This window comes from Bos indicus x Bos taurus, chromosome 14, assembly GCF_003369695.1.
Source record: "Bos indicus x Bos taurus breed Angus x Brahman F1 hybrid chromosome 14, Bos_hybrid_MaternalHap_v2.0, whole genome shotgun sequence".
Lineage (NCBI taxonomy): Eukaryota > Metazoa > Chordata > Mammalia > Artiodactyla > Bovidae > Bos > Bos indicus x Bos taurus.
This window is the reverse complement of record NC_040089.1, coordinates 75,750,038-75,775,143: the sequence shown is the minus strand read 5'-3', so window position 1 is coordinate 75,775,143 and position 25,106 is coordinate 75,750,038. Positions and strand designations below refer to the sequence as shown.

The 25,106-nt window shown below is 37.9% G+C and overlaps 1 protein-coding gene across 1 annotated transcript in view; it reads left to right on the top strand.

The window, feature by feature from the left end:
• CNBD1 (cyclic nucleotide binding domain containing 1) overlaps positions 1-25,106 on the top strand; it is a 501,194-nt gene that overhangs the window by 266,765 nt on the left and 209,323 nt on the right. Inside the window, exon 6 of the mRNA XM_027560651.1 lies at positions 7,465-7,631. Coding sequence (XP_027416452.1) covers positions 7,465-7,631 — 167 coding nt within the window. The remainder of the gene's footprint in view (positions 1-7,464; positions 7,632-25,106) is intronic.

Below are 25,106 nucleotides of genomic sequence, written 5' to 3'. Positions count from 1 at the left end.
AGTGCATATTTTTAAACACATCAGACATTTTATTATCTGTGTTTACACCTACATGTGCGACAACCCTTCTCTTGAGTTTTTAAGACATCTCATTCTGGCAACTCATTTGTGTTTCACTACCAAAGCAGTCAACTCATTAAATATCTGACCTTTGTAAATCTTTGTTCATCCAACTCTAAAACAAAACAAAACAAAACAGGTCCAGCCAGGTGTCTTTCTTTTCCCTTTTTCTTTATTCATGTGTGCACTTCCCTCCCTCTGCTGTTATTTAAAGTATTCCCCCTAGTAACCTCTCATCACCAGGCTGCTGACTTTCAATCTGCTGCTAAGGCTTTGGTTTCTTTCTTGTAATTCTGCACAGCTGTTTGCACCTTCTGGTCTCTTTTCTGATCATAGGATTTTTTATAGTTTCGTCATTTAAGGCAGCTTCCTACTCACTTAGCCTCTCATGAATTGTTTTCTTAAACAATAAAATATTAACAAGAGCAGCAATTTCTTGATTTCAAATACTGAATAATACACATACATATTTCTAGCTTAGGTGAAAATGGTACTAAAAACATGAGTACTATATGATGATCATTATATATAAAGATTATTTATGCCACTATAATAAAATACTTTATATATATATAGTACATGTGGTAAACTCTATATGCTATATAGATATAGTTTACTTAATTTAATCAATCCCAAGAGTTTCCCACTGGATCTCATTTTATGGCCCAGGCAGAGGGCATTTTTAAGACTGGCAAACTAAAGTTCAGAAAGCTAAGAAAATTAGCTTAGAAGAGAATCCAATTTAATGGCTAATATGGAATTGGATCATAGATAAAAGTTTTATTGATATCTACCTTTAAATTAACATTGCAACATTGCTATGAAATTATTGATATAGGGATTTTTGTCTCTTAATACATATATGTCAATTTTGCCCTTTTCTTTACTTGAAGTCCATTAAGTCTTAATGTTACTTCTCTGCTATTTCTTTCAATTTATTCCCTTTTAGTCTTACTTTCTATGAGGTTATATCACAAAAACTCCATAGCTCCTCATTTTAAAATATTGTATTTATTTTTAATGCTGAAAAATATGTTTAGATTACTAAACCTTAAACAAATCTTAGCGTGCATAGACTTTATTTTCTGTGGTGGCTTAAATTTCTCATAGCATATAAAACCATAGTAGTTACATCTCATGAAAAATTTAATGGGCACCTTCCCCGTATATAAATTAACCATAATTTGAACAATATGCTCTTACAATAGAAGTAATAAAATATTTAACCTTACCGTAAAGACTATGGCTCTCTTAAAGGCAAACGAGGCCTTGAAGAATGTATATTGATTCTAAAGAGCACATGTGCTTTCGCTGCAACTAAGGCGTTCTCCGTGGGTCATAAAGATTCATCCATGAAAGTTACGTTAATTTTCTCAAAACCTCACAAATGTCTCTTGGACAGGGCGTGCATGTGTGCTTCGTTATGTCCGACTCTTTGAGATCCAAGGGACTATAGCCCGCCAGGTTCCTCTGTCCGTGGAATTTTCCAGGCAAGAATCCTGCAGTGGGTTGCCATTTCCTTCTCTAGGGCATCTGCCCAACCCAGGGACCGAACCTGCGTCTCTCATGTCTCCTGCGTTGGCAGGTGGATCTCTACCGCAATACTGCCTGGGAATCCTCTTGGGTGGGAGGAAGGTAGAAATGAAACTGGAACCGTGAAGTGCGGGGAAACATTGAAAAAAGTTTCTGGAGATTTAATATGGGGTTTTAAGTATTGTTGACTAATTTAAATATTGTAATTAGGTAAGTCTTTTTCATCTGTATTTCTAAAAGTTTATTAAAGCTATCCAAAATTTTTTTAAGTAATCTTTTTATTGGTAAAATTTGGTTATTTATATAGTTTTGAAATTCTAATTTACTTAAACTTGAATAATAAATTCAGCAACATAAAAATATATTTCACTGTTTCACTGAATATTGGAAAAATAAAAAAATATAATATATGTAGATAATTTGACTTAGCATGATGATTTCTGAATTGGAAATTGAACTTAGAAATACATGATTCTCCCAAGAATACATAATGGATGCAAAAATGGGACTAAATACAAACTTCCTAAACCAGTACTTGATCCATCTATAGTATCTTTTTTTGAAAAGAAAAAATTATCATTATGTAGTAAATCATTTAAAATGGTATCTACCTAAAGACCTAAAGGTAAGACTGGAAACCATAAAACTCCTAGAAGAGAACATAAACCAAACAGTCTTTGATATTAATTGTAGCAATATTTTTTGAGTGTATTTCCTAAAGCAGAGGAAATAAAAGTAAATATAAACAAATGGAACCCAATTAAATGTAAAAGCTTTCGCACAGACGAGGAAACCATTGACAAAAAGACAACTTATTTAATGGGAAAAATTTTTTGCAAGTAATGTGATTTTTATATAAATGGAGTTAATATCCAAAATATTTAAACAACTCATACAACTCAACATCAAAAACGTAATCAACGCAATTAAAAATGAGCTGAATAGATATTTTTCAAAGAATACATACAAACGGTAAACAAGCACAGGAAAAGATGCTCAATCTCAGTGTCAGGGGAATGCAAATTAAAACCAGGGTGGAACTCTATGTTACACCTGTTACTATGCCATATGTCAGATAACACAGAGAGCCACTATGCTAGAATGGCTGTCATCGAAGACCAGAAATGACAAATGTTGGCAAGGATGTGGAGAAAAGGAAACCTTTGTTGGCTGTTAGTAAGAATGCAAAATGGTGCAGCCACTGTGGAAAGCAGTATGGAGGCTTCTCAAAATACTAGTATAAGACCCTGCAGTCCCATTTCTGGGTATTCATCCAAAGAAACCAAAAGCACTAATTTGAACATGCACCCAGTATTCATAGCAACATTATTTACAACTGCCGAGATATGGAAGGAACACAAGTGTCCATCTACAGAAGGATGAAGAAATAAGATTGAATACTATTCAGCCATAAAAATAATATTTTGCCATTTGTAGCAACCTGGATAGACTTAGAAGTTATTATGTTGAGTGAAATAAGTCAGAGTTGGAAAGACAGTTATATGATATCACCTATATGTAATATCTAAAAATAAAACAAATAGGGGCTATAACAAAAAGGAAACAGGCTCACATATATAGAGAACAAACTGGTGGTTACCAGTGGGGATAAAATGAAGAGAGGGGCAAGATAAGGTAGGGTAGAGGATTTAGAAGTACAAATTACCTTGTAGAAAATAAATACACTGCCAGGATTTATAGTCAGTACAATACACGGCATACAACCATGCATGCTCAGTCACTTCAGTCGTGTCCGACTCTCTGCGACTCCATGGAGCATGGCCCGTCAGGCTCCTCCGTCCATGGGATTCTCCAGGCAAGAGGACTGGAGTGGGTTGCCATTTCCTTCTCCACTGATAAAGTATGAAGTGAGTGAAGTGAAGTCACTCAGTCGTGTCTGACCCCCTGCAACCCTATGGGCTGTAGCCCCCCAGGCTCCTCCATCCATGGGATTTTCCAAGCAAGAGGACTGGAGTGGTTTGCCATTTTCTTCTCTTGGAATATAACCATATTTTATAGTAAATAGAAATGGAATATAACCTTTAAAGAATGAGTCACTATGTTGTATATCTGAAACTTACATAATACTGAACATCAGCTATATCTCAATAAAAAAGAGAAAATTATATCTACCTAATATTAATAAAATATTTTCTTTTAAAATAGAGCTCCTCTTTGCCATTTCAAATACAGCTATCATCCTTTATATAAATGGAGTTAGCAGCTTCCACAATAGCTTCGTTTGACTGCTTTTTAAATAAGTATAATTTGGGTACTGATGAGATATTTTCTGACCAAAAATATTTTCCATGGATCTCAAAGTCCCTATATTACTTAAACTCCTTAGTTGGGCTTCCCTGGTGGCTCAGATGGTAAAGAATTTGCCTGTAATGCGGGAGACCTGAGTGATCCCTGAGTCAGGAAGATTCCCTGGAGGAGGAAATGGCAACCCACTACAGTATTCTTGCCTGGAGAATCCCATGGACAGAGGAGCCTGGTGGACTACAGACCATGGGGTCACAAAGAGTAAGACACAACCAAATTCCTTAGACTGCTCGAACTCTTAAGGCCTCCTTAATATCATAAATATTTTTAAAATGTAATATAAAAATCAATACATTTCAAGCAGAATTTATTTAGTTAGATTCACTGTCACTGGGCCAAGGATGAAGGAAAAGGAAAATTTCTTCCAGAGGACTGAAGACTGGCCTTCATCAGTAAGATGAACACGTTTTGTGAATAGAATTCAGTGAAATTCCAACAATATTCACACAGAAATTGTGTTCAGCTGTGAGTAACAAAGAACTAGAGGACATTAGTTTCTAACATTTTTCAGGTTTATTTGTATTTATGTTACAGGACAGTAGCTTAAAGACGTGAGGTGAAGCCTCTGAGATTCTCCTCGCATTTTCCTCAGCTCAAATATCCGACACCCATTCTAGCAGGGAAACAGGGGTGATGTGCATATTTGGAAAGCAAAAATCCTCTCAATGTTTTATTAATCACAGTGATCATGTGACCACACAAGTAAGCATCTCTGGGAAATGAAAGGTGTTTTTTCTTACACAGCCCACATGAAAGCTATTAAAAACCAATGTTTCAGACTTCCCTGGTGGTTCACTGGTTAAGAGTCTGCCTACCAATGCAGGGGACATGTGTCTGAACCCTGCTTCAGGAAGACCCCACATGGTACAAGACAACAAAGCTCACCTAACGCAACCGCTGAAACCCTCAGGCCGCAACCACTGAAGCCCACGCACCGTAGCACTCACGTTCCACAACAAGAGAATTCACTGCAACAGAGAACCTGTTCAGTTCAGTTCAGTCATTCAGTTGTGTTTGACTCTTTGCGACCCCATGGACTGCAGCACACCAGGCCTCCCTGTCCATCACCAACTCCCAGAGTTCACCCAAACCCATGTCCATTGAATCGGTGATGCCATCCAACCATCTCATCCTCTGTCGTCCCCTTCTCCTACCACCTTCAATCTTTCCAAGCATCAGGGTCTTTTCCAATGAGTCAGCTCTTTCCATGAGGTGGCCAAAGTATTGGAGCTTCAGCTTCAACATCAGTCCTTCCCATGAATACCCAGGACTGATCTCCTTTAGGATGGACTGGTTGGATCTCCTTGCAGTCCAAGGGACTCTCAAGAGTCTTCTCCAACACCACAGTTCAAAAGCATCAATTCTGTGCCACTCAGCTTTCTTTATAGTCTAACTCTCACATCCACACATGACCACTGGAAAAACCATAGCCTTGACTAGATGGACCTTTGTTGGCAAAGTAATGTCTCTGCTTTTTAATATGCTGTCTAGGTTGGTTATAATTTTCTTCCAAGGAGTAAGTGTCTTTTAATTTCATGGCTGCAATCACCATCTGGAGTGATTCTGGAGCCCAAAAAAATAAAGTCTGCCACTGTTTCCACTGTTTCTATTTGCCATGAAGTGATGGGACCAGATGCCATGATCTTAGTTTTCTGAATGTTGAACCTGTGGGCCACAATAAAGATTCAGCAGAGCCAAAAATAAAATATAAGTATTTTTTAAAGCAATATTTCTACAGTGCCTTAGTCACACAGATTAGATGTTTAATAAGAAATGATATTGCGCTATCTGGGAAGTATTTATTTTAAACTAAGGCATCCAGAGAAACACAATGTTTGCTTTAATGAAGATTAAAGAAAAGCACTATTTTATAGTCACCATGTACAGATGGCTTAAAGCTCAACATTCAGAAAACTAAGATCACGGCATCCAGTCCTATCATTTCATGACAAATAGATGGGGAAACAGTGGAAACGGTGGCTGACTTTATTTTTCTGGGCTCCAAAATCACTGCAGATGGTGATTGCAGCCATGAAATTAAAAGATGTGTATTCCTTGGAAGAAAAGTTATGACCGACCTAGACAGCATATTAAAAAGCAGAGACATTACTTTGCTAACAAAGGTCCATCTAGTCAAGGCTATGGTTTTTCCTGTGGTCATGTATGGATGTGAGACTTGGACTATAAAGAAAGCTGAGCGCTGAAGAATTGATGCTTTTGAACTGTGGTGTTGGAGAAGACTCTTGAGAGTCCCTTGGACTGCAAGGAGATCCAACCAGTCCACCCTAAAGGAGATTAGTCCTGGATGTTCATGGGATGGACTGATGTTGAAGCTGAAGCTCCAATACTTTGTCCACCTGATGGGAAGAGCTGTCTCATTGGAAAAGACCCTGATGCTGGGAAAGACTGAGGGCAGGAGGAGAAGGGACGACAGAGGATGAGATGGTTGGTTGGCATCACCAACTCAATGGACATGGGTTTAGGTAGACGCCAGCAGTTAGTGATGGACAGGGAGGCCTGGCATGCTGCGGTTCATGGGGTTGCAAAGAGTCAAACACGACTGAGAGACTGAACTGAACTGAACTGGTGTACAGATGGTGTACAAAAGATACCCTCCATTAAGGACTCAGTTTAGACAAAAGCAGAGAAGGCAAGCAGGTGACATGTCATACGGCATAAAAAGAAAGAAATGCAGGTATCCATTAAAATCAACTTGTAAAGGTTTTATTTACAAGTTAATAAGCAAATGGTAAGCAAAGCACCACACTTGAATAATGTACTCCTTTGGAGCCATGTAATGTAAATAACAGAGAAAAGAAGCGACATCATCCAGTTCCCATGATGTGCTTCTCCAAAGTGACGGGCTTCAGAAAAACTAAAAGTGATCTGTATTTCGTTCAAAACCTTCACTAGCGAATGAGCCTTCCGACCTTCAGGCATCTATTTGAACTTTAGGTAGTGGGGCTGGATGACAAATTGTGGAGAGTTAGAAAATGGAATAGAAGAAAGACTGAAAAAAAAAACAAAAAATTTTTCCTAGTAATGATCCATTTCTCTTTTCATAGTATATTCTTTACTCAGTTCTACGAGTCATCCATCCTGTCTACAGCAAAGATAAATGAAAATTATTAGTGATAAACTGCTACTTATATAAAACAAAAAGAATGGCATTTTTGAAGGGGACAGAAACATTTTAAAAGGTTCAAGGGCTTTTCTGGCACTTTTCTCCTCATTTTGTCTTAAACCTATTAATCTTGATACGTCACCACGATTCTTTCCTAGAAGGTATCAGTTCCATAAGGGGATTGATTACTCTAAATAGCTGTCAGCAAATAGTATTCTAAGTGTAGATATCTTTGTTATTTTTGCTATTTGTCTAAATTTTTGTGATGCCTAACTGCTACACTAAAGTCACCGTCAATGAATAAATAAAAAGAAATCTGCTCAAAGGGAAGCAATTGTAATATGTATTGCAGACACATATACATCAAAGCACCTTTGAAATAAGGTCTATAGTATATCTTGTTTGGTTTTGTTTTCTTTCAGTGATTGGAAATGATGGATTTTATATAATACTGAAAGGCCTAGCTCGACCTCAAACACAAATATATAAAAATCTGATTGAAGAACATGACTCTACAACCTCTTTCATACCTCAGAGTTTTCACAGCTTTGATTTCAGTGAAGAGTTCAGAAACCCTCTATTGGCTGGAGTTGGTCCCATGGTAAGAAATGAATATTTGCTCCTTCAATAAGCAATGATGTATCATTGTTATAAACTTTATCTCTTCCAGATATTTACATATGTCCAGTGTTACCTGAAATATTAAAGCTAATATAACTTTTAAAAATAAAAATTATACTGTCATCACAACTGGAGATGTGTTTTAAAAAAATTAATGTGGGATGCCTTCCACAACATACGGCCCACTGGCGTTTAGTGGTGCATTTGATTACTGAGACAAAGCCATTGTAACTGGATCACTAAGTGAAGAAGGAGATAAGAGGGAGGGAGTGGTTTAAGAAAGGGAACACAGAGGACAGAACATGAAGGGTCTTTTAAATAAAATTAAGAGTGTGTGTTTGTGCTATTTATCTCAAGAGCAACGATAAGGTAATCAAAGGGTTGATTCTATTACAATCAGAAAGTCTCAATTGAAGAAAACACTTTGTTTATATGCAATGTTTGAGGACTATCAACTGGCTCAAATAAAGATTAGTATCTTTCTGGATACCTGGATACCCAACATGAGGGTCAGCACTGGTTCAACTAGAATTGCAGCTCTAAAAGCCAGTTTTGGATGTAGGGTGATCAAGATGCTCAGGGGAGTAAATAGCCAAAGAAACTAATGAAAATCAAATGATTTAGCACTATGGATTGAAGTCAGGAAGACCTAGAATATTCTCAGATTCAAGAAGGATAAGCATGGATAAAGACAATAAAGACAGACATGGATAAAATATTAACTTTTTTTTTCAGTCATTAAGTCATGTCCAACTTGTTGCAACATCATAGACTGCATCACAACAGGCCTCCCCATCCTTCACTATCTTCCAGAGTTTGCCCAAGTTCACGTCCATTGAATCAGTGATGTTATCCAACCATTTCATTTTCAGCTGCCTTCTTATCCTTTTGCCTTCAGTCTTTCCCAGCATCAAGGTCTTTCCCAATGAGTCAACTCTTCACATCAGGTGGTGAAGAATATTGGAGCTTAAGCTTCAGAATCAGTTCTTCCAATGAATATTCAGGGTTTTTTTCCTTTAGGATTAACTGGTTTGATCTCCTTTGCTGTCCAAGGGACTTTCAAGAGTCTTCTCCAACACCACAATTTGAAAGAATAAATTCTTTGGCACTCAGCCTTCTTTAGGATCCAACTTTCACATCCGTTCATGACTGCTGTAAAACCATAGCTTTGACGTTATGGAACTTTGTCAGCAAAGTGATGTTTCTGCTTTTAATATGCTGTGTAGGTTTGCCATAGCTTTCCTTCCAAGAAGCATTGTGTCTTCTAATTTCATGGCTGCAGGCACCAGCTGCAATGACTTTGGAACCCAAAAGAAAAAATGAGACAAAAACATAGAAGTATAAATTGTTGTTGATCACAGATGAATGAGTAATGCTTCTGACCTTCTATCTTGATTGGAATGGAAAAAAATGAACTCATCACTCAGTGGCCACCTACTGTGTTGTTTTTCAGTCATTCAGTCATGTCCAACTATTGCGACCCCATAAACTGCAGCATGCCAGGCTTCCCTATCCTTCATTATTTCCAAGAGTTTGCTCACAGTCATGTCCGTTGAGTTGATGGTGCCATCCCAGCCATCTCATTCTCTGTCACCCTCTTCTCCTCCTGCCTTCAATCTTTCCCAGCATCAGGGTCTTTTCAAATGAGTCAGCTCTCTGCACCAGGTCCCAAAGTATTGGAGCTTCAGCTGCAGCATCAGTCCTTCCAATGACCATCCAGGGTTGATTTTCTTTAGAATTGACTTGTTTGATCTCCTTCAGTTCAGTTGCTCAGTCATGTCCGACTCTTTGCAACCCCATGAATTGCAGCACGCCAGGCCTCTCTGTCCATCACCAACTCCTGCATTTCACTCAGACTCATGTCCATCGAGTCAGTGATGCCATCCAGCCATCTCATCCTCTGGCGTCCCCTTCTCCTCCTGCCCCAATCCCTCCCAGCATCAGGGTCTTTTCCAATGAGTCAACTCTTCGCATGAGGTGGCCAAAGTACTGGAGTTTCAGCTTTAGCATCATTCCTTCCAAAGAAATCCCAGGGCTGATCTCCTTCAGAATGGACTGGTTGGATCTCCTTGCAGTCCAAGGGACTCTCAAGAGTCTTCTCCAACACCACAGTTCAAAAGCATCAATTCTTTGGCGCTCAGCCTTCTTCACAGTCCAACTCTCACATCCATATATGACCACTGGGAAAACCATAGCCTTGACTAGATGGACCTTTGTTGGCAAAGTAATGTCTCTGATTTTCAATATGCTATCTAGGTTGGTCATAACTTTCCTTCCAAGGAGTAAGCGTTTTTTAATTTCATGGCTGCAGTCACCATCTGCAGTGATTTTGGAGCCCAGAAAAATAAAGTCTGACACTGTTTCCACTGTTTCCCCATCTAGTTCCCATGAAGTGATGGGACCAGATGCCATGATCTTCGTTTTCTGAATGTTGAGCTTTAAGCCAACTTTTTCACTCTCCACTTTCACTTTCTTCAAGAGGCTTTTTAGTTCCTCTTCACTTTCTGCCATAAGGGTGGTGTCATCTGCATAGCTGAGGATATTGATATTTCTCCCCGCAATCTTGATTCCAGCTTGTGCTTCTTCCAGCCCAGTGTTTCTCATGATGTACTCTGCATATAAGTTAAATAAGCAGGGTGATAATATACAGCCTTGACATACTCCTTTTCCTATTTGCTTTTCCTATTCTGTTTTTTAATATGCTGTCTAGGTTTGTCATAACTTTTCTTCCAAGGAACAAGTGTGTTTTAATTTCATGGCTGCAGTCACCATCTGCAAAGACTTTGGAACCCCCCAAAATAAAGTCTGTCACTGTTTCCATTTTTTCCTCATCTATTTGCCATGAAGCGATGGGACCAGATGCCATGATCTTCATTTTTTTTTTTTTTAAATGTTGAGTTTTAAGCCAGACTTTTCACTCTCTTCTTTAAGCCAGTTTCTTCACTCTTCTCTTTCATCTTTATCAAGAGGCTCTTTAGTTTCTCTTCACTTTCTGCTGTTAGAGTGGCATCATTTGCTTATCTGAGGTTATTGACATTTCTCCTAGCAATCTTCATTCTCAGTTCAGTTCAGTTCAGTCGCTCAGTTGTATCTGACTCTTTGTGACCCCATGGACTGCAGCACACCAGGATTCCCTGTCCATGACCAATTCCTGGAGCTTCCTCAAACTCATGTCCATTGAGTCAGTGATGCCATCCAACCATCTCATCCTCTATCGAACCCTTCACCTCCTGCCTTTCAATCTTTACCAGCATCAGGGTCTTTTCCAATGAGTCAGTTCTTCGCATCAGATGAACAAAGTATTGGAGTTTCAGCCTCAGCATCAATCCTTCCAATGAGTATTCAGGACTGATTTCCTTTGGGATGGACTGGTTGGATCTCCTTGCTGTTCAAGGGACTCTCAAGAGTCTTCTCCAACACCACAGTTCAAAGGCATCAATTCTTTGGCACTCAGCTTTCTTTATGGTCCAACTCTTACATCCAGACATGACTACAGGAAAAATCATAGCTTTTTCTAGATGGACCTTTGTTGGCAGAATAATGTCTCTGCTTTTTAACATGGTTAGTCATAGCTTTTCTTCCAAGGAGTAAGCGTCTTTTAATTTCATGGCTGCAGTCACCATCTGCAGTGATTTTGGATTAGAATCTTGATTCTAACTTGTGATTTAGCATTTCACATGATGTACTCTACTAAGTTAAATAAGTAGAACGATAATATACAGCCCTGACATACTCCTTCCCAATTTTGAACCAGTCCATTTTTCCATGTCCAGTTCTAACTGTTGCTTCTTGACTTGCATACAGGTTTCTCAGGAGACAGGTTAGGTGATCTGGTATTACCATCTCTTTAAGAATTTCATGGAGTTTCTTGTGATCCACAGTCAAAGCCTTTAGTGTAGTCAACAAAGCAGAGGTAAATGTTTTCCTGGAAATCCCCTGCTTTTTCAATGATCCAATTGATATTGTCAATTTGATTTCTGGTTCCTCTTCCTTTTCCAATACCAGCTTGTACATCTGGATGTTCTCTGTTCATGTAGTGTTGAAGCCTAACTTAAAGGCTTTTGAGCATTACGTTGCTAGTTTGTGAAATGAGCATAATTGTGTGGTAATTTGAATATTCTTTGGCATTTTCCTGCATTGGGATGTACATGAAAGCTGACCTTTTCCAGTACTGTGGTCACTGCTGAGTTTTCCAAATTTCATGGTGTATTAAGTGAAGCATTTTAACAGCATATTCTTTTAGGATTAGAAATAGCTCAGCTAGAATTCCATCACCCCCACTGGCTTTTTTAGTAGTAATGCTTCCTAAGGTCCACTAGACTTCACACTCTAAGATGTCTGGCTCTTGGTGAGTGACCACACCATCGTGGTTACCCGATCATTAAGACCTTTTTTTGTACAGTTCTTCTGTGCAGACCCAATACTTTTTCAATCTGTTTTAGAAAAAAAGAATATCACATTTTGCAGAGCAGCTATAATTAGGGCCATTTCTTTGTTAACTTTATAGTGTTGCTGCTGCTGCTAAGTCGCTTCAATCGTGTCCAACTCTGTGCGACCCCATAGATGGCAGCCCACCAGGCTCCCCCGTCCCTGGGATTCTCCAGGCAAGAACACTGGAGTGGGTTGCCATTTCCTTCTCCAATGCATGAAAGTGTAATCCACTCCAATCTTCTAGGATCTGGTTGTTTGCTTGTTGAGGACAAAACTCAAGAATTTAATGAAATAAGATTGGACTACCAACTCTGAATCCTGAATTAGGTCTTTGAGTACAGCAGTAATAGGTGTCATTCTTCCAGGAATGTAGTAGTGTTTTTGTTTCAGCTTTGCTGATGTATAATCTGACAAGAAAATTTGTATATGTTTAAGGTATGTGTCTTGATGTTTTGATATACGTATATACATTGTGAAGTGATCAGCACAGTCAAGCTAATTAACATATTCATCATCTTATATAGTTAGATTGCTGTGTACTTGTAATGAGAACACAATATCTATCCTCCTAGCAAAGTTCAAGTATACACTATTGTGTGTGTGTGTGTGTGTGTGTGTGTGTGTGTGTGTGTGTTCAGTTGCTCAGTTGCTCAGTTATCTTTTACTCGTTGTGACTCTATTGATTGCAGCCCAACCAGCTCCTCTAACCATGGAGTTTTCCCAGCAAGAATACTGGAGTCGGTTGCCATTTCCTACTCCAGGGGATGTTCCTGACAGGAATCTAACCTGCATCTCCTGCGTCTCCTGCATTGGCAGGCAGATTCATATTGTTGATTATATTCAGTTCAGTTCAGTTCAGTTCAGTTGCTCAGTCATGTCCGACTCTTTGTGACCCCATGAATCCCAGCATGCCAAGCCTCCCTGTCCATCACCAATTTCTGGAGTTCACACAAACTCATGTGCATCAAGTCGGTGATGCCATCCAGCCATCTCATCCTCTGGCATCCCCTTCTCCTCCTGCCCCTAATCCCTCCCAGCACCAGGGTCTTTTCCAATGAGTCAACTCTTCGCATGAGTTGGCAAAAGTACTGGAGTTTCAGCTTGAGCATCAGTCCTTCCAATGAACACCCAGGACTTGTCTCCTTTAGGATAGACTGGTTGGATCTCCTTGCAGTCCAAGGGACTCTCAAGAGTCTTCTCCAACACCACAGTTCAAAAGGATCAATTCTTCGGTGCTCAGCTTTCTTCACAGTCCAATTCTCACATCCATACATGACCACTGGAAAAACCATAGCCTTGACTAGACGGACATTTGTTGGCAAAGTAATGTCTCTGATTTTGAATATGCTATCTAGGTTGATCATAACTTTCCTTCCAAGGAGTAAGCGTCTTTTAATTTCATGGCTGCAGTCATCATCTGCAGTGATTTTGGAGCCCAGAAAAATAAAGTCTGACACTGTTTCCATTGTTTCCCCACCTATTTACCATGAAGTGATGGGACCAGATGCCATGATCTTCGTTTTCTGAATGTTGAACTTTAAGCCAACTTTTTCACTCTCCTCTTTCACTTTCATCAAGAGCCTTTTTAGTTCCTCTTCCCTTTCTGCCATAATGGTGGTGTCATCTGCGTATCTGAGGTTATTGATATTTGTCCTGGCAATCTTGATTCCCGCTTGTGCTTCTTCCAGCCCAGTGTTTCTCATGATGTACTCTGCATATAAATTAAATAAGCAGGGTGACAATATACAGCCTTGACGTACTCCTTTTCCTATTTGGAACCAGTCTGTTTTTCCATGTCCAGTTCTAGCTGTTGCTTCCTGACCTGCATACAGATTTCTCAAGAGGCAGGTCAGGTGGTCTGGTATTCCCATCTCTTTCAGAATTTCCCACAGTTTATTGTGATCCATACAGTCAAAGGCTTTGCATAGTCAATAAAGCAGAAATAGATGTTTTTCTGGACCTCTCTTGCTTTTTTGATGATCCAGCAGATGTTGGCAATTTGATCGCTTTTACTTAGCATGTCTTTCGGGTTCATTTGTATTGTCACAATTGTCAGAATTTCCTTCCTTTTCAAACTTAATAAAATCCTATTGTTTGTGTATATATCGTATTTTTGAGCTCTGTTCACCATGGATAAACACTTAGGTTGTTTCCATGTTTTAGCTATTGTGAATAATGATTCAATAAACAAGGAAATGCAGCTGTCTCTTCAATATCCTGTTTTCCTTTCTTTAGATGACAGCACAGAAATGAGGTTCCTGGATTGTATTGTAGTTCTGTTTTAAATTTTTGAGGGAAGATCCATGCATGCGTGCATGTTTGGTCACTTTAGTCATGTCTGACTCTCTGCGACCCTATGGACCACGGCCTGCCAGGCTCCTCTGTCCGTGGGAATCTCCAGGCAAGAATACTGGAGCAGGTTGCCATTTCCTTCTCCAGGGAAGCTCCATACTGTTTTTTAAATGCTCTACCAATTTACATGTCCACCAACAGTACACAAGGATTCAATTTTCACCACATCTTGCACATTTACCTATTCTTTTTGATAACAGCTGTTCTAACAGATGTGAGGTGATATCTTATTATGGTTTTGATTTCATTTCCTTGATGGTTAGTGATGTTGAACACCTTTTCAAGCACTTGCTCGTTTTAATGTATTATTTTGAGAAATATCTATGTAGGTTGTTTTTGCATTTAAAAAATTGTGTTATTTGTATCTCTGCTATTGAATTGTGTGAGTTCCTTATATATTTTGGATAGTAACCCCTTATCTGATATATGGTTGAAAAATTTTCTCCTGTTATATCAGCTGCCTTTTCATTTGTTTATATTTATTTTGCTGTAAATAAGCTTTTAAGCTTAATGTAATTCTGATGGTTGATTTTTACCGTTGTACTTTTGGTATTGTGTCAAAAAAATCATTACCAAGACCAGTTTCAAGGAGCTTCTTTCCTGTGTATTTTTCTAGGAGTTTTGCAATAGCAGATCTTATGTCTTTAATCCATTTCAAGGTAATTTTTGTAGTGTGCTGTAAGATAAGAATTCAGTTTCAGTATATGGCTATCTGATTTTCCAAGCACTATCTATTGAAGAGACTATTCTTTCCCTGTTGAATTTTCCTGAACCCTTTGTGAAATATATGTTGACTGTATATGGTGGCATTTATTTCTGAGCTCTCTTTTCTGCTCCATTGGTATGTCTCTATTTTTATGCTAATGCCATGTTGTTTTAATTACTATGTCCTTGTAGTAGAGCTTAAAATTAGATCCTGTAATACCTCTACCTTTGTTCTTTTGTCTCAGTATTGCTTTGGCAATTCAGTCTTTTGTGGTCCCATACAAATTTTAGGATTTCTTTATTTCTGTGAAAAATACCGCTGGAGTTTTGATAGGGATTACATTGAATCTATATATGACTTTGTATAGTATAGACATATTCATAGTATTAATTTGCTACAGTCCATGAACATGGGATATCTTTCCCTTTGTACCTTCAATTTTCATCATAAACATTCTGCAGTTTTCATTGTACAGATATTTAAGTTCCTTGGCTATATAAATTTTTAATTATTTTATGTTTTTGATATTATTGTGAGTGGGATAGTTTATTTCTTTTTCAGGTGTTCTATTAGTATATAGAAATGCCACTGATTTCTGTACATTAATTTTATATCCTGAGGCTTTATTGAATTTTTTGATTAGTTCCAACAGCTTTTTTTTATTTTTCTGCATATAAGATAATTTCACCTACAAATAATAAAACAATTTACTGTGTCCTTTATGATTTGGATGCCTTTTATTTCTTCGTTTTAACTAATTGGGCTAACTAAGATTTCAGTATCATGTGGAATAATAGTGATGAGAGTGATATCTTTTTTCTGATCTCAGAAACAAAGCTTTCAATCTTTCACCATTGAGTAGGATGGTAGCCATGGCTTTGTCATAATAGCCTTTATTATGATGAGGCATGTTCCTTCTATACTCAATTTGTTGAAATGAAAGACTGGTATATTTTGTCAGATTTTTTTCTGTATATATTGAGATGATCATATGATCTTTATCTTTCATTCTGAGAATGTAGTGCATCACATTTATTGATTGCATATATTGATCTATTCTTGCCTCCCAGGGATAAATTCCACTTGGTCATAGTGTACAATTCTTTTAATATGCTATTGAATTGGAGTTGATAATATGCACATTTTAACTATGTTAATTTTTCCTATTTGTGAACAAAAAATGTCTCCATTTATCTGTGGTTTCTTTAATGCCATTACTGTTTTATAATTTTTAGTACATATCTTTAAGTTTATTCCTAAGTATTTTATAATTTTTGTAAATGCTTTCTCAATTTTTTTTGTATAATTTGCTATTATGTATAGAAAAGACACTGATTTTGTATATTACTTTTGTATTCTGCAAATTTACTGGATTTATTTATTATTTATAATAATTTTTGGTGAAGTTTTTCAGGTTTTGTACATATAACATCATGTCATATACAAGCAAGTTATTTTATTTCTTTCTTCTGATTTGGATATCTTTTCTTTCTTTCTCTCCTTTTTTTTTTTTTTCCTTCTCCTTCTCTTTCTCTTTGCACCATTTCTCTGCCTAGGATGATAGTACTATGTTTAAGAGAAGTGGAAAGAGTGAGCATCCTTGTCTTGTACTAAATATTTTTAGGTTTTTATTTGTGGATTGCTGTTAAATTGTTACTTTTGTGGGGGGATGAGGACTGGGTGGGAATTCCCAGCCTTCCATCTTGCTGATGTCTATGATATTGTTTTGATTTACTATCTTGGCTAAGGTGGAGGATAGTAGGGAGAGGGAATTTCAGATTTCTACTTGATCTTCCTTACTGATAGCTCTTACCAAAAAGACCAAGAAATCAATATGGGATCAATATCAAGTATCCATTCAAATTACATATTTAAAGTCCATGGAAGTTGTCATGTGGTGGTTGTATGAATCCAGTGGAGCTACTGTGAACCAGACCTGGACCAAGCTCAGTTTTTTTATTTTTTATTTTATTTTTTTTCCCATTCTGAGTCTTTGTTGCTGCACGCATGGGCTTTGCCTCTAGTTTCAGAGAGCAGAGGCCACTCTCCGGTAGCAGAGTACGGTCTTCTCATTGCAGTGGTTTTTCTTGTTGAGAAGCACGGGGCTCTAGGGCATGTGGGCTCCAGTAGTTGCAGCACGAGGGCTCGGTAGTCGAGGACCCCAGGCTCTGGAGCACAGGCTCAGTAGTGGTGGTGCACAGGCTTAGTTGCCCCACAGCATGTGGGATGCCCCTGGATCAGGGACTGAACCTGTGCTCCCTGCATTGGCAGGTGGACTCTTCACCACTGAGCCACGAGGGAAGCCCCCAAACTCAGTTTTTTATTGCATTCACTATATTTTCTCACAGTAAAGATGGCAATTATGATTGGACTTAATGTACCAGGTTTTAAAGTCTCTACCCTGAGTTTCAGAGTTCAATAGAGTACTTGCTGGGGTTGTATATGCAAGATTATTTGGAGCTATGGTACCCTTATAATAAAATATTAAGTCCAATTTTTACCTTTTTCTGTCTTCCAACTATAGAAGAATAGGTTTTCCTTATATGCTACCATGGAGTTCTTTGGTTATATCAATTTAAGCTGATGATGAGTTTTCCTAAAATATTATTTCCTTTATCCATTGTATTTATATCCCCCCAAACAGTTATTCTTTTTGAAAATTTATTTTTAATTATAGTTGAATTTCAACTTCGTGTTAATTATTTCTGTATAGAAACATGACTCAGTTATTCTTTTCTATGGTTCTCATTCTCAACATTCTCAACATCTCAAAAGTCTGAGATACTGTAGCTTCCTGAGCGTTGTCTTCTGACAATACCCTAGCCCTGTTCAACACCATTAAAAGTTTTATCAATTGTACTGCCACAGCAGGCCAGGAGCTATCAGTACTAAAGTAATGGCTTTTTATTGCACACTGGCTGACAAGCAGTTCATAACTCTAAATCATTCTTTTTTTCTAGTACTTATAAAATATTAAAAAAAAATAATATAGATAAAAGCAGACAATTTTGTTGCATGTCAGCAACTCTAGCGATTTTGTTCTTAAGTCTGCTGAATAAAAAGTATGTGACTATTGCCTATAATTTAATTTGGATTGCTAAAAATATTAAGTATCTTTATTGACTCTGTTTTCTATAGGAAACGTGAGTTACATTTTAAAACATGCTATTCTTTGTCTAATTTTATTGACTTGCTTTTCTGTGTATTTATTTAAAAAATAAGCATTAAATATTATTTATGTTTGGGAGTTTTGTGGTTTTTCACAGAGGGTTATGTGTTATTTTTCCTCCATCTATTTAGCTTCTTTACCACTATTTGCTTTTTTTATTGTGTTGAATCAGAGAATCACATAAAAAAAGAGAAGTAATACTATCTTAACTATTTAATTTAAAATTTTGTAAACAAGTGGACATTATCTGAGTATAATGAGCATAAAGTGAAAAACATTCAAAGAATCAAATACATTTTTCCTGAGATGCAAACATAGCACACTTATTCCCTGTTACAGATCTAAATTGGACTAAAAAATTGGTAAAGTACAAATAACATTTTTTGTTTTTCTTGATATTGATTTATATAGTAAAGCAAATTTGTTTTGTGGTGGCTCAGACAGTAAAGAATCTGCCTGCAACATGGGAGACCTGGGGTCCGATCCCTGGGTTTGGATGATCCCCTGGAGAAGGGAACGACTACCCATTCAGTATTCTTGCCTGGAGAATTCCCATAGACAGAGGAGCCTGGAGAGGGCTACAGTCCATGCGGTCGCAAAGAGTTGGACATGACTGAGCGAGTAAGCACATCACCTATAAGGAAAAGAGAGAAAAAAACATTCATTTACAAGATCATCAGTAAGGATCCTAAGTAGTTTTAAAATCTTTAGTTTACTTTTATTAGTTTCACAATTTTTCAAAGAACACTCATAAAGAGAATCAAGTTTCCTTAGAGTCAACTCAGGTATGGTATGGTGTATGTTAACACAAACACACACACACACACACACACACACACTGCATTTTATACCTTATTTTGTATTTTATACTTTATATGTCCGTATAATTGATATATATATGGTTATGCTGGTATTTTTATTAAGATGTATTTTTGACATGATAACATTTAGCAACATTATACAAGCAATTTTTAAATGGAAGCTCTTTATTACTAAAAATAACTTTATAGTTTATTAGTAGAGCTTTTCTTTGAACAATAAACATTTGAAGATTTGTGGAATGAAAATCATCTGATAATGTATATTGAACAATTTGGACCGAGTAGGGTAAAAAAAAAAAACAAAAAAATTGGAGAAGGAAATGGCAACCCACTCCAGTATTCTTGCCTGGAGAATCCCGGGGATGGGGGAGCCTGGTGGGGTGCCGTCTATGGGGTTGCACAGAGTCGGACACAACTGAAGCGACTTAGCAGCAGCAGCAGGGTAAAATTACAAAATAGCTTTAATATTTTTAATAACAAAGCTTTAAACAATCTGTGTAGTAGTATTTTTCCATGCTCCCTGGATGAAATCTCAGTCAGATTCCCAGTTATTAACAAGTAGCCTCATTTTTTAGATATTAAAATTTCCAGTCTTATCTTCATATCAAAATTTCAAACTCTCACGTTTGAGAACACAACTTGCATCTTATTAAGCTATAATTCTGCAGTGGGGGAAGGAGTTCACAATAGTTTATTCCCTCTTTCTTACTCTGCATCCTCTTCTATTCATTAACTGCTTTTTCTGCTCCTCTCAGAGGATCAGAAAGGAAGGGAGAATAAATATCAGAGGTGAATTTATGGTTACCGTCAGTGATTTGGTGTCTAAATGCAATCTTTTGTATGTCCTTTCTTCTGTAACTCCCTGGCATGCTCAGTCATGTCTGACTCTTTGTGACCCAATGAACTGTAACCTGCCAGGCTCCTCTGTCCATGCTATTTTTCAGGCAAGAATACTGGCTGCTGCTGCTGCTAAGTCGCTTCAGTCGTGTCCGACTCTATGCAACCCCATAGATGGCAGCCCACCAGGCTCCCCCATCCCTGGGATTCTCCAGGCAAGAACACTGCAGTGGGTTGCCATTTCCTTCTCCAATGCATGAAAGTGAAAAGGGAAAGTGAAATTGCTCAGTCGTGTCCGACTCTTCGAGACCCCATGGACTGAAGCCTACCAGGCTCCTCCATCCATGGGATTTTACAGGCAAGAGTACTGGAGTGGGGTGCCATTGCCTTCTCCGCAAGAATACTGGAGTGGGTTTTTATTTCCTTGTCCAGGGGATCTTCCCAACTCAGAGACTGACCTGTGTCTCTGTGTTTCCTGCATTGACAGGCAGAGTCTTTACCACTTGAGCCATCTGGGAAGCCCAATGTCTGTATAGTGAGTTATTTAATACAACTTTTAATACAACTTTTATCCCTGGCTTCATGCAGTGGAGACCGCAGAAGTCTCTCTTTTGAATCAATTCACCACTTCAGGCAGATCCCCAGGTTTGCTCCCTTTGCAGACAGTTCCACACTCTTTAACTTTGGTGAGTCCACCTAGCTGATGGGAGAGGGAGAGCCAGACACTTAGCCCATCAGCTTCCTGTCTTCTTGTGACTGAACTCAGGTTTGGCTGCCCACTGATCAACCAGTCAATACTCACAAGGTAGGTGAACGGTTGCTTTCTCAGAGAAAGGAGATTGCTTTCTCAGAGTTCTAGCAACCTGGGGAGAAGGTGGATTTGTGCTCCAGATCAACTCGGAAGAGTCTGCTCGGCTATGACTGTTTTTGGAGTCTCAATGAATCATCCAGGCAGGAAGTTGGGTTCTGTGTCATTTTCCCTTGCATGCAGACTGGCTGACTCCTGTTGATCTTTCTTCAGATGCTATCTTGCCCACGTGATCTGCCTGCAGGATTGCTAATGAGGCTACTGGGAGTAGAGAGCTAGTCATTTTCTTACTACTTAATTCTTCATTCTTATTTCTTTCAATCTGGGAAAAGAATCAACAGGTTAGCAAGGCACCATGTGCATTCATTCAGTGGAGAGTAAGTTAGGAGTTAGGTTAAATTATCTAGTGATCTCATTCCTATAATGAAGTTCTTTTAAGGCCAGAGAGGAATAGAAGCAGGCAGACAGGAAAGGGGCAGAAAGAGCTTCTTTCAGTCCTCACTTTGAGCTTTGGGCAAAGGGAAGGAGGAGGAAGGGAGATAACTTCAGGATTCTGACAGCTCTCACTACACAGACCTCTCTGTCTTTTCCATCAGTACTCTGATCTCAGTTTACAGTCTCTCGAGGTGGAAAATGAGCTAAAGTTCACTAAATCAATGTTACGATTGATAAATCTCTATGCAAGTCCTACACATTTTAATTTCTAATACTCTGAAGCAACAGGAAAACTCACTTTCACTGTAGGAAAACTACCCAGAGCACTCTGTTACATAAATATCCATTCAATCTTTATTATGTGTGTATATATAGTCTACTTTATATCACTTAAATTTCTATGAATACAAGTTTAACATCTTAGAATAATTGAAAATATTGCACTTAATATTATATGTGTTTTAGGTATAACACATCCTATGTAATGTATGTATCCTGTGAGATATTATAGCTTAATATATAATAGAATATATCTATATGAATGTAATAGGATGCTGTGTGTACACATAAAAATACATATAACACATAGAATGGAATAGATTATATGTATTTCCACATGAAATCTTACATATAAAATGATTTATTAATTTTCTTGAAACTCCCCCATTTGACAAACACTGGGATATTGAAATATATCTATATTACTTGTGGGTTTTGCCACACGAAAAATCAGTTTCAACAAGATAGTTTCTCAGAGTAAAAAAAGTTTTTTCATTGTGTGTGTGTTTATGCATGCTAAAAATTCAGTTAAATCAACTAGTTTTATTAAACAGTTATTATGTAAATATTTTTAAGTGCTGTGTTGAGTATACAGTATAATCTTGAAATGGTTAGAGATATAAATTTTGAAATTGTCTACATAGAAATGTGATATTAAATCCATAAGACATAAAATCTTCAGGAAAATAGTATTGAAAAGAAAGAGTTGAACTCAAGGAGCAAATCTTGAGTAAATTTCTCATTTGAGAAAAAGGAAAGTAGTCACTATATAGTCCAGCAAAGGAGCTGACTAGAAATATGACAGGGAGAAGAAAATTGCCCTGAAGGTGATATGATGAAATAATTATTGATATTTGGGGCCGTTCCTTTTACAATGAGAACTTTGCATGAACCCCTCATGTTTTCTTGCCTGGTTGTAGGTTGTGACTCTTTGTGAGTATTTTGTTATGTGACTTGGTAACATCCTAGACTGGAGAAAATAGGTTTCCTTTGAGCAATATAATTTAACTAAAAGTTAAAACCTTTATTTTTGTTTAAATTTATTTTTTAATTGGAGGAAGATTGCCTTACAGGGTTGTGTGGGTTTCTGCTGTAGAACAATAGGAATCAGCCATAGTTTTCCATGTATCTCTTCCCTCTTAAGCCTCCTTCCTCTCCCCTCATCCCACCCCTCTAGGTCATCACAGAGGGCCAGGCTGGGCTCCCTGTGTTATGTAGCAACTTCCCACCAGCTCTCTATTTGACACTTGATAGTGTATATATGTCTACACTACTTTTTCCATTTGTTTCACCCTCTCCTCCCCCCACCGAATCCACAAGTCCAATCTCTCCATCTGCATCTCCACCCTCTCCTTGCAAATAAGTTCATCAATAGCATTTTTCTAGATTCTGTGTGTATGTATTAATACACAATATTTGTTTTTCTCTTTCTGACTTACTTTACTGTGTTTAACAGGCTCTAGGTTCATGCAACTCACCATAACTGACTCAGATTAGTTCCTTTTCATGCTTGAGCAATATATATATTACCATGCATCTTTATCCACTCATCTGTCAGTAGTCACCTCGTTTGCTTCCATGTCCTAGCTATTGTAAATAGTGCTGCAATGAACATTGGGGTACATGTGTCCTTAAGAATTGTGGTTTTTCTCAGAGTATATGCCTAGTAGCGGGATTGCTGGGTCATATGGTATCTATTCCTAGTTTTTTAAGGAATCTACATATTCTTCTCCATAATAGCTATATCAGTTTGCATTTCCACCAACAGTGTAGCAGAGTTTCCTTTTCTCCACACCTTCTCCAGCATTTATTGTTTGTAGATTTTTTGATGACGGCCATTCTAACTGCTGTGAATTGATGCCTCACTGTAGTTTTCATTTGCATTCTCTAACAATTAGTAATATTGAACATCTTTTCATGTGTTTGTTGACCACCTGTATGTATTCTTCGGAGAAAAGTCTGTTTAGGTCTTCTGCCCATTTTTTGATTGGGGTGTTTGTTTTTCTAATATTGAACCATATAAGCTGCTATATCCTTTGTCTCACTTGCAATTATGTTCTCCCATTCTGTTGTCTTTTAATCTTGTTTATTATTTCATTTGCTGTGCAAAGACATTTAAGTTTAATTAGGTCCCATTTGTTTATTTCTATTTTTATTTCCATTACTCTAGGAGATGAGTCAAAGAGGATCTTGCTGTGATTTATGTCGAAGTGTGCACTGGCCTATGTTTTGCTCTAAGAGCTTTATGGTTTCTGGCATTATATTTAAGTCCATAATCCATTTTGAGTTTATTTTTGTATATGATGTTAGGAAATGTTCTAGTTTCATTCTTTTACATGTTCAGTTCAGTTGCTCAGTCATGTCCAGCTCTTTGTGACCCCATGGACTGCAGCACACCAGGCCTCGCTGTCCATCACTAACTCCTGGAGTTTACTCAAACTCATGTCCATTGAGTTGGTCATGCCATCCAATCATCTCATCCTCTGTTGTCCCCTTCTCTTTCCACCTTCAATTTTCCCCAGCATCAGAGTCTTTTCCAATGAGTCCGTTCTTCGCATCAGGTGGCCAAAGTATTGGAGTTTCAGCTTCAGCCTCAGTCCTTCCAATGAATATTCAGGACTGCTTGCCTTTAGGATGGACTGGTTAGATCTCCTTGCAGTCCAAGGGACTCTCAAGAGTGTTCTTCAACACTGCAGTTCAAAAGCATCAATTCCTTGGTGTTCAGCTGTCTTTATGGTCCAACTCTCACATCCATACATGACTACTGGAAAAACCAAAGCTTTGACTGGATGAACCTTTGTTGGAAAAGTAATATCTCTGGTTTTTAATATGTTGTCTAGGTTGGCCCAAACTTTTCTTCCAAGAACAAGCGTCTTTTAATTTCATGGGTGCGGTCACCATCTGCAGTGATTTTGGAGCCCAAGAAAATAAACTCTGTCACTGTTTCCATTGTTTCCCCATCTATTTGCCATGAAGTGATGGGATCAGAGGCCATGATCTTAGTCTTCTGAATGTAGCTGTACGGTTTTCCCAAACCAATTGCTGAGGAGACTGTCTATTCACCATTGTATATTTTTGCCTCCTTTGTCAAAGGTACGGTGCCCATAGGTGAATGGATATAGCTCTACTTTGTTCCACTGGTCTATATTTCTGTTTTTATGCCAGTACCATACTGTCTTGACGACTGTCTCTTTGCAGTATGGTCTGAAGTCAGGAAGGTTGATTCTTCCAGCTCCACTCTTCTTTCTCAAGATCGCTTCAGCTCTTCAGGGTCTTTTGTGTTTCCATTTGTTCTAGTGCTTTTTCAGTGGTGGAAAATACCATTGGTATTTTGATACAGATTGCATTGAATCTGTAGATTGTTTTGAGTAGTATAGTCATTTTCACAATACTGATTCTTCCAATCCAAGAATATGATATATTTCTCCATCTGTTTGTGTCATCTTTGATTTCTTTCATCAGTGTCATATAGATTTTTGCACACAGGTCTTTTGTCTCTTTAGGTGGGCTTATTCCTAGGTATTTTATTCTTTTTGCTGCAATGGTGAATGGGATTGTTTCACTAATTTCTCTTTCTGATTTTTCATTGTTCATGAATAGGAATG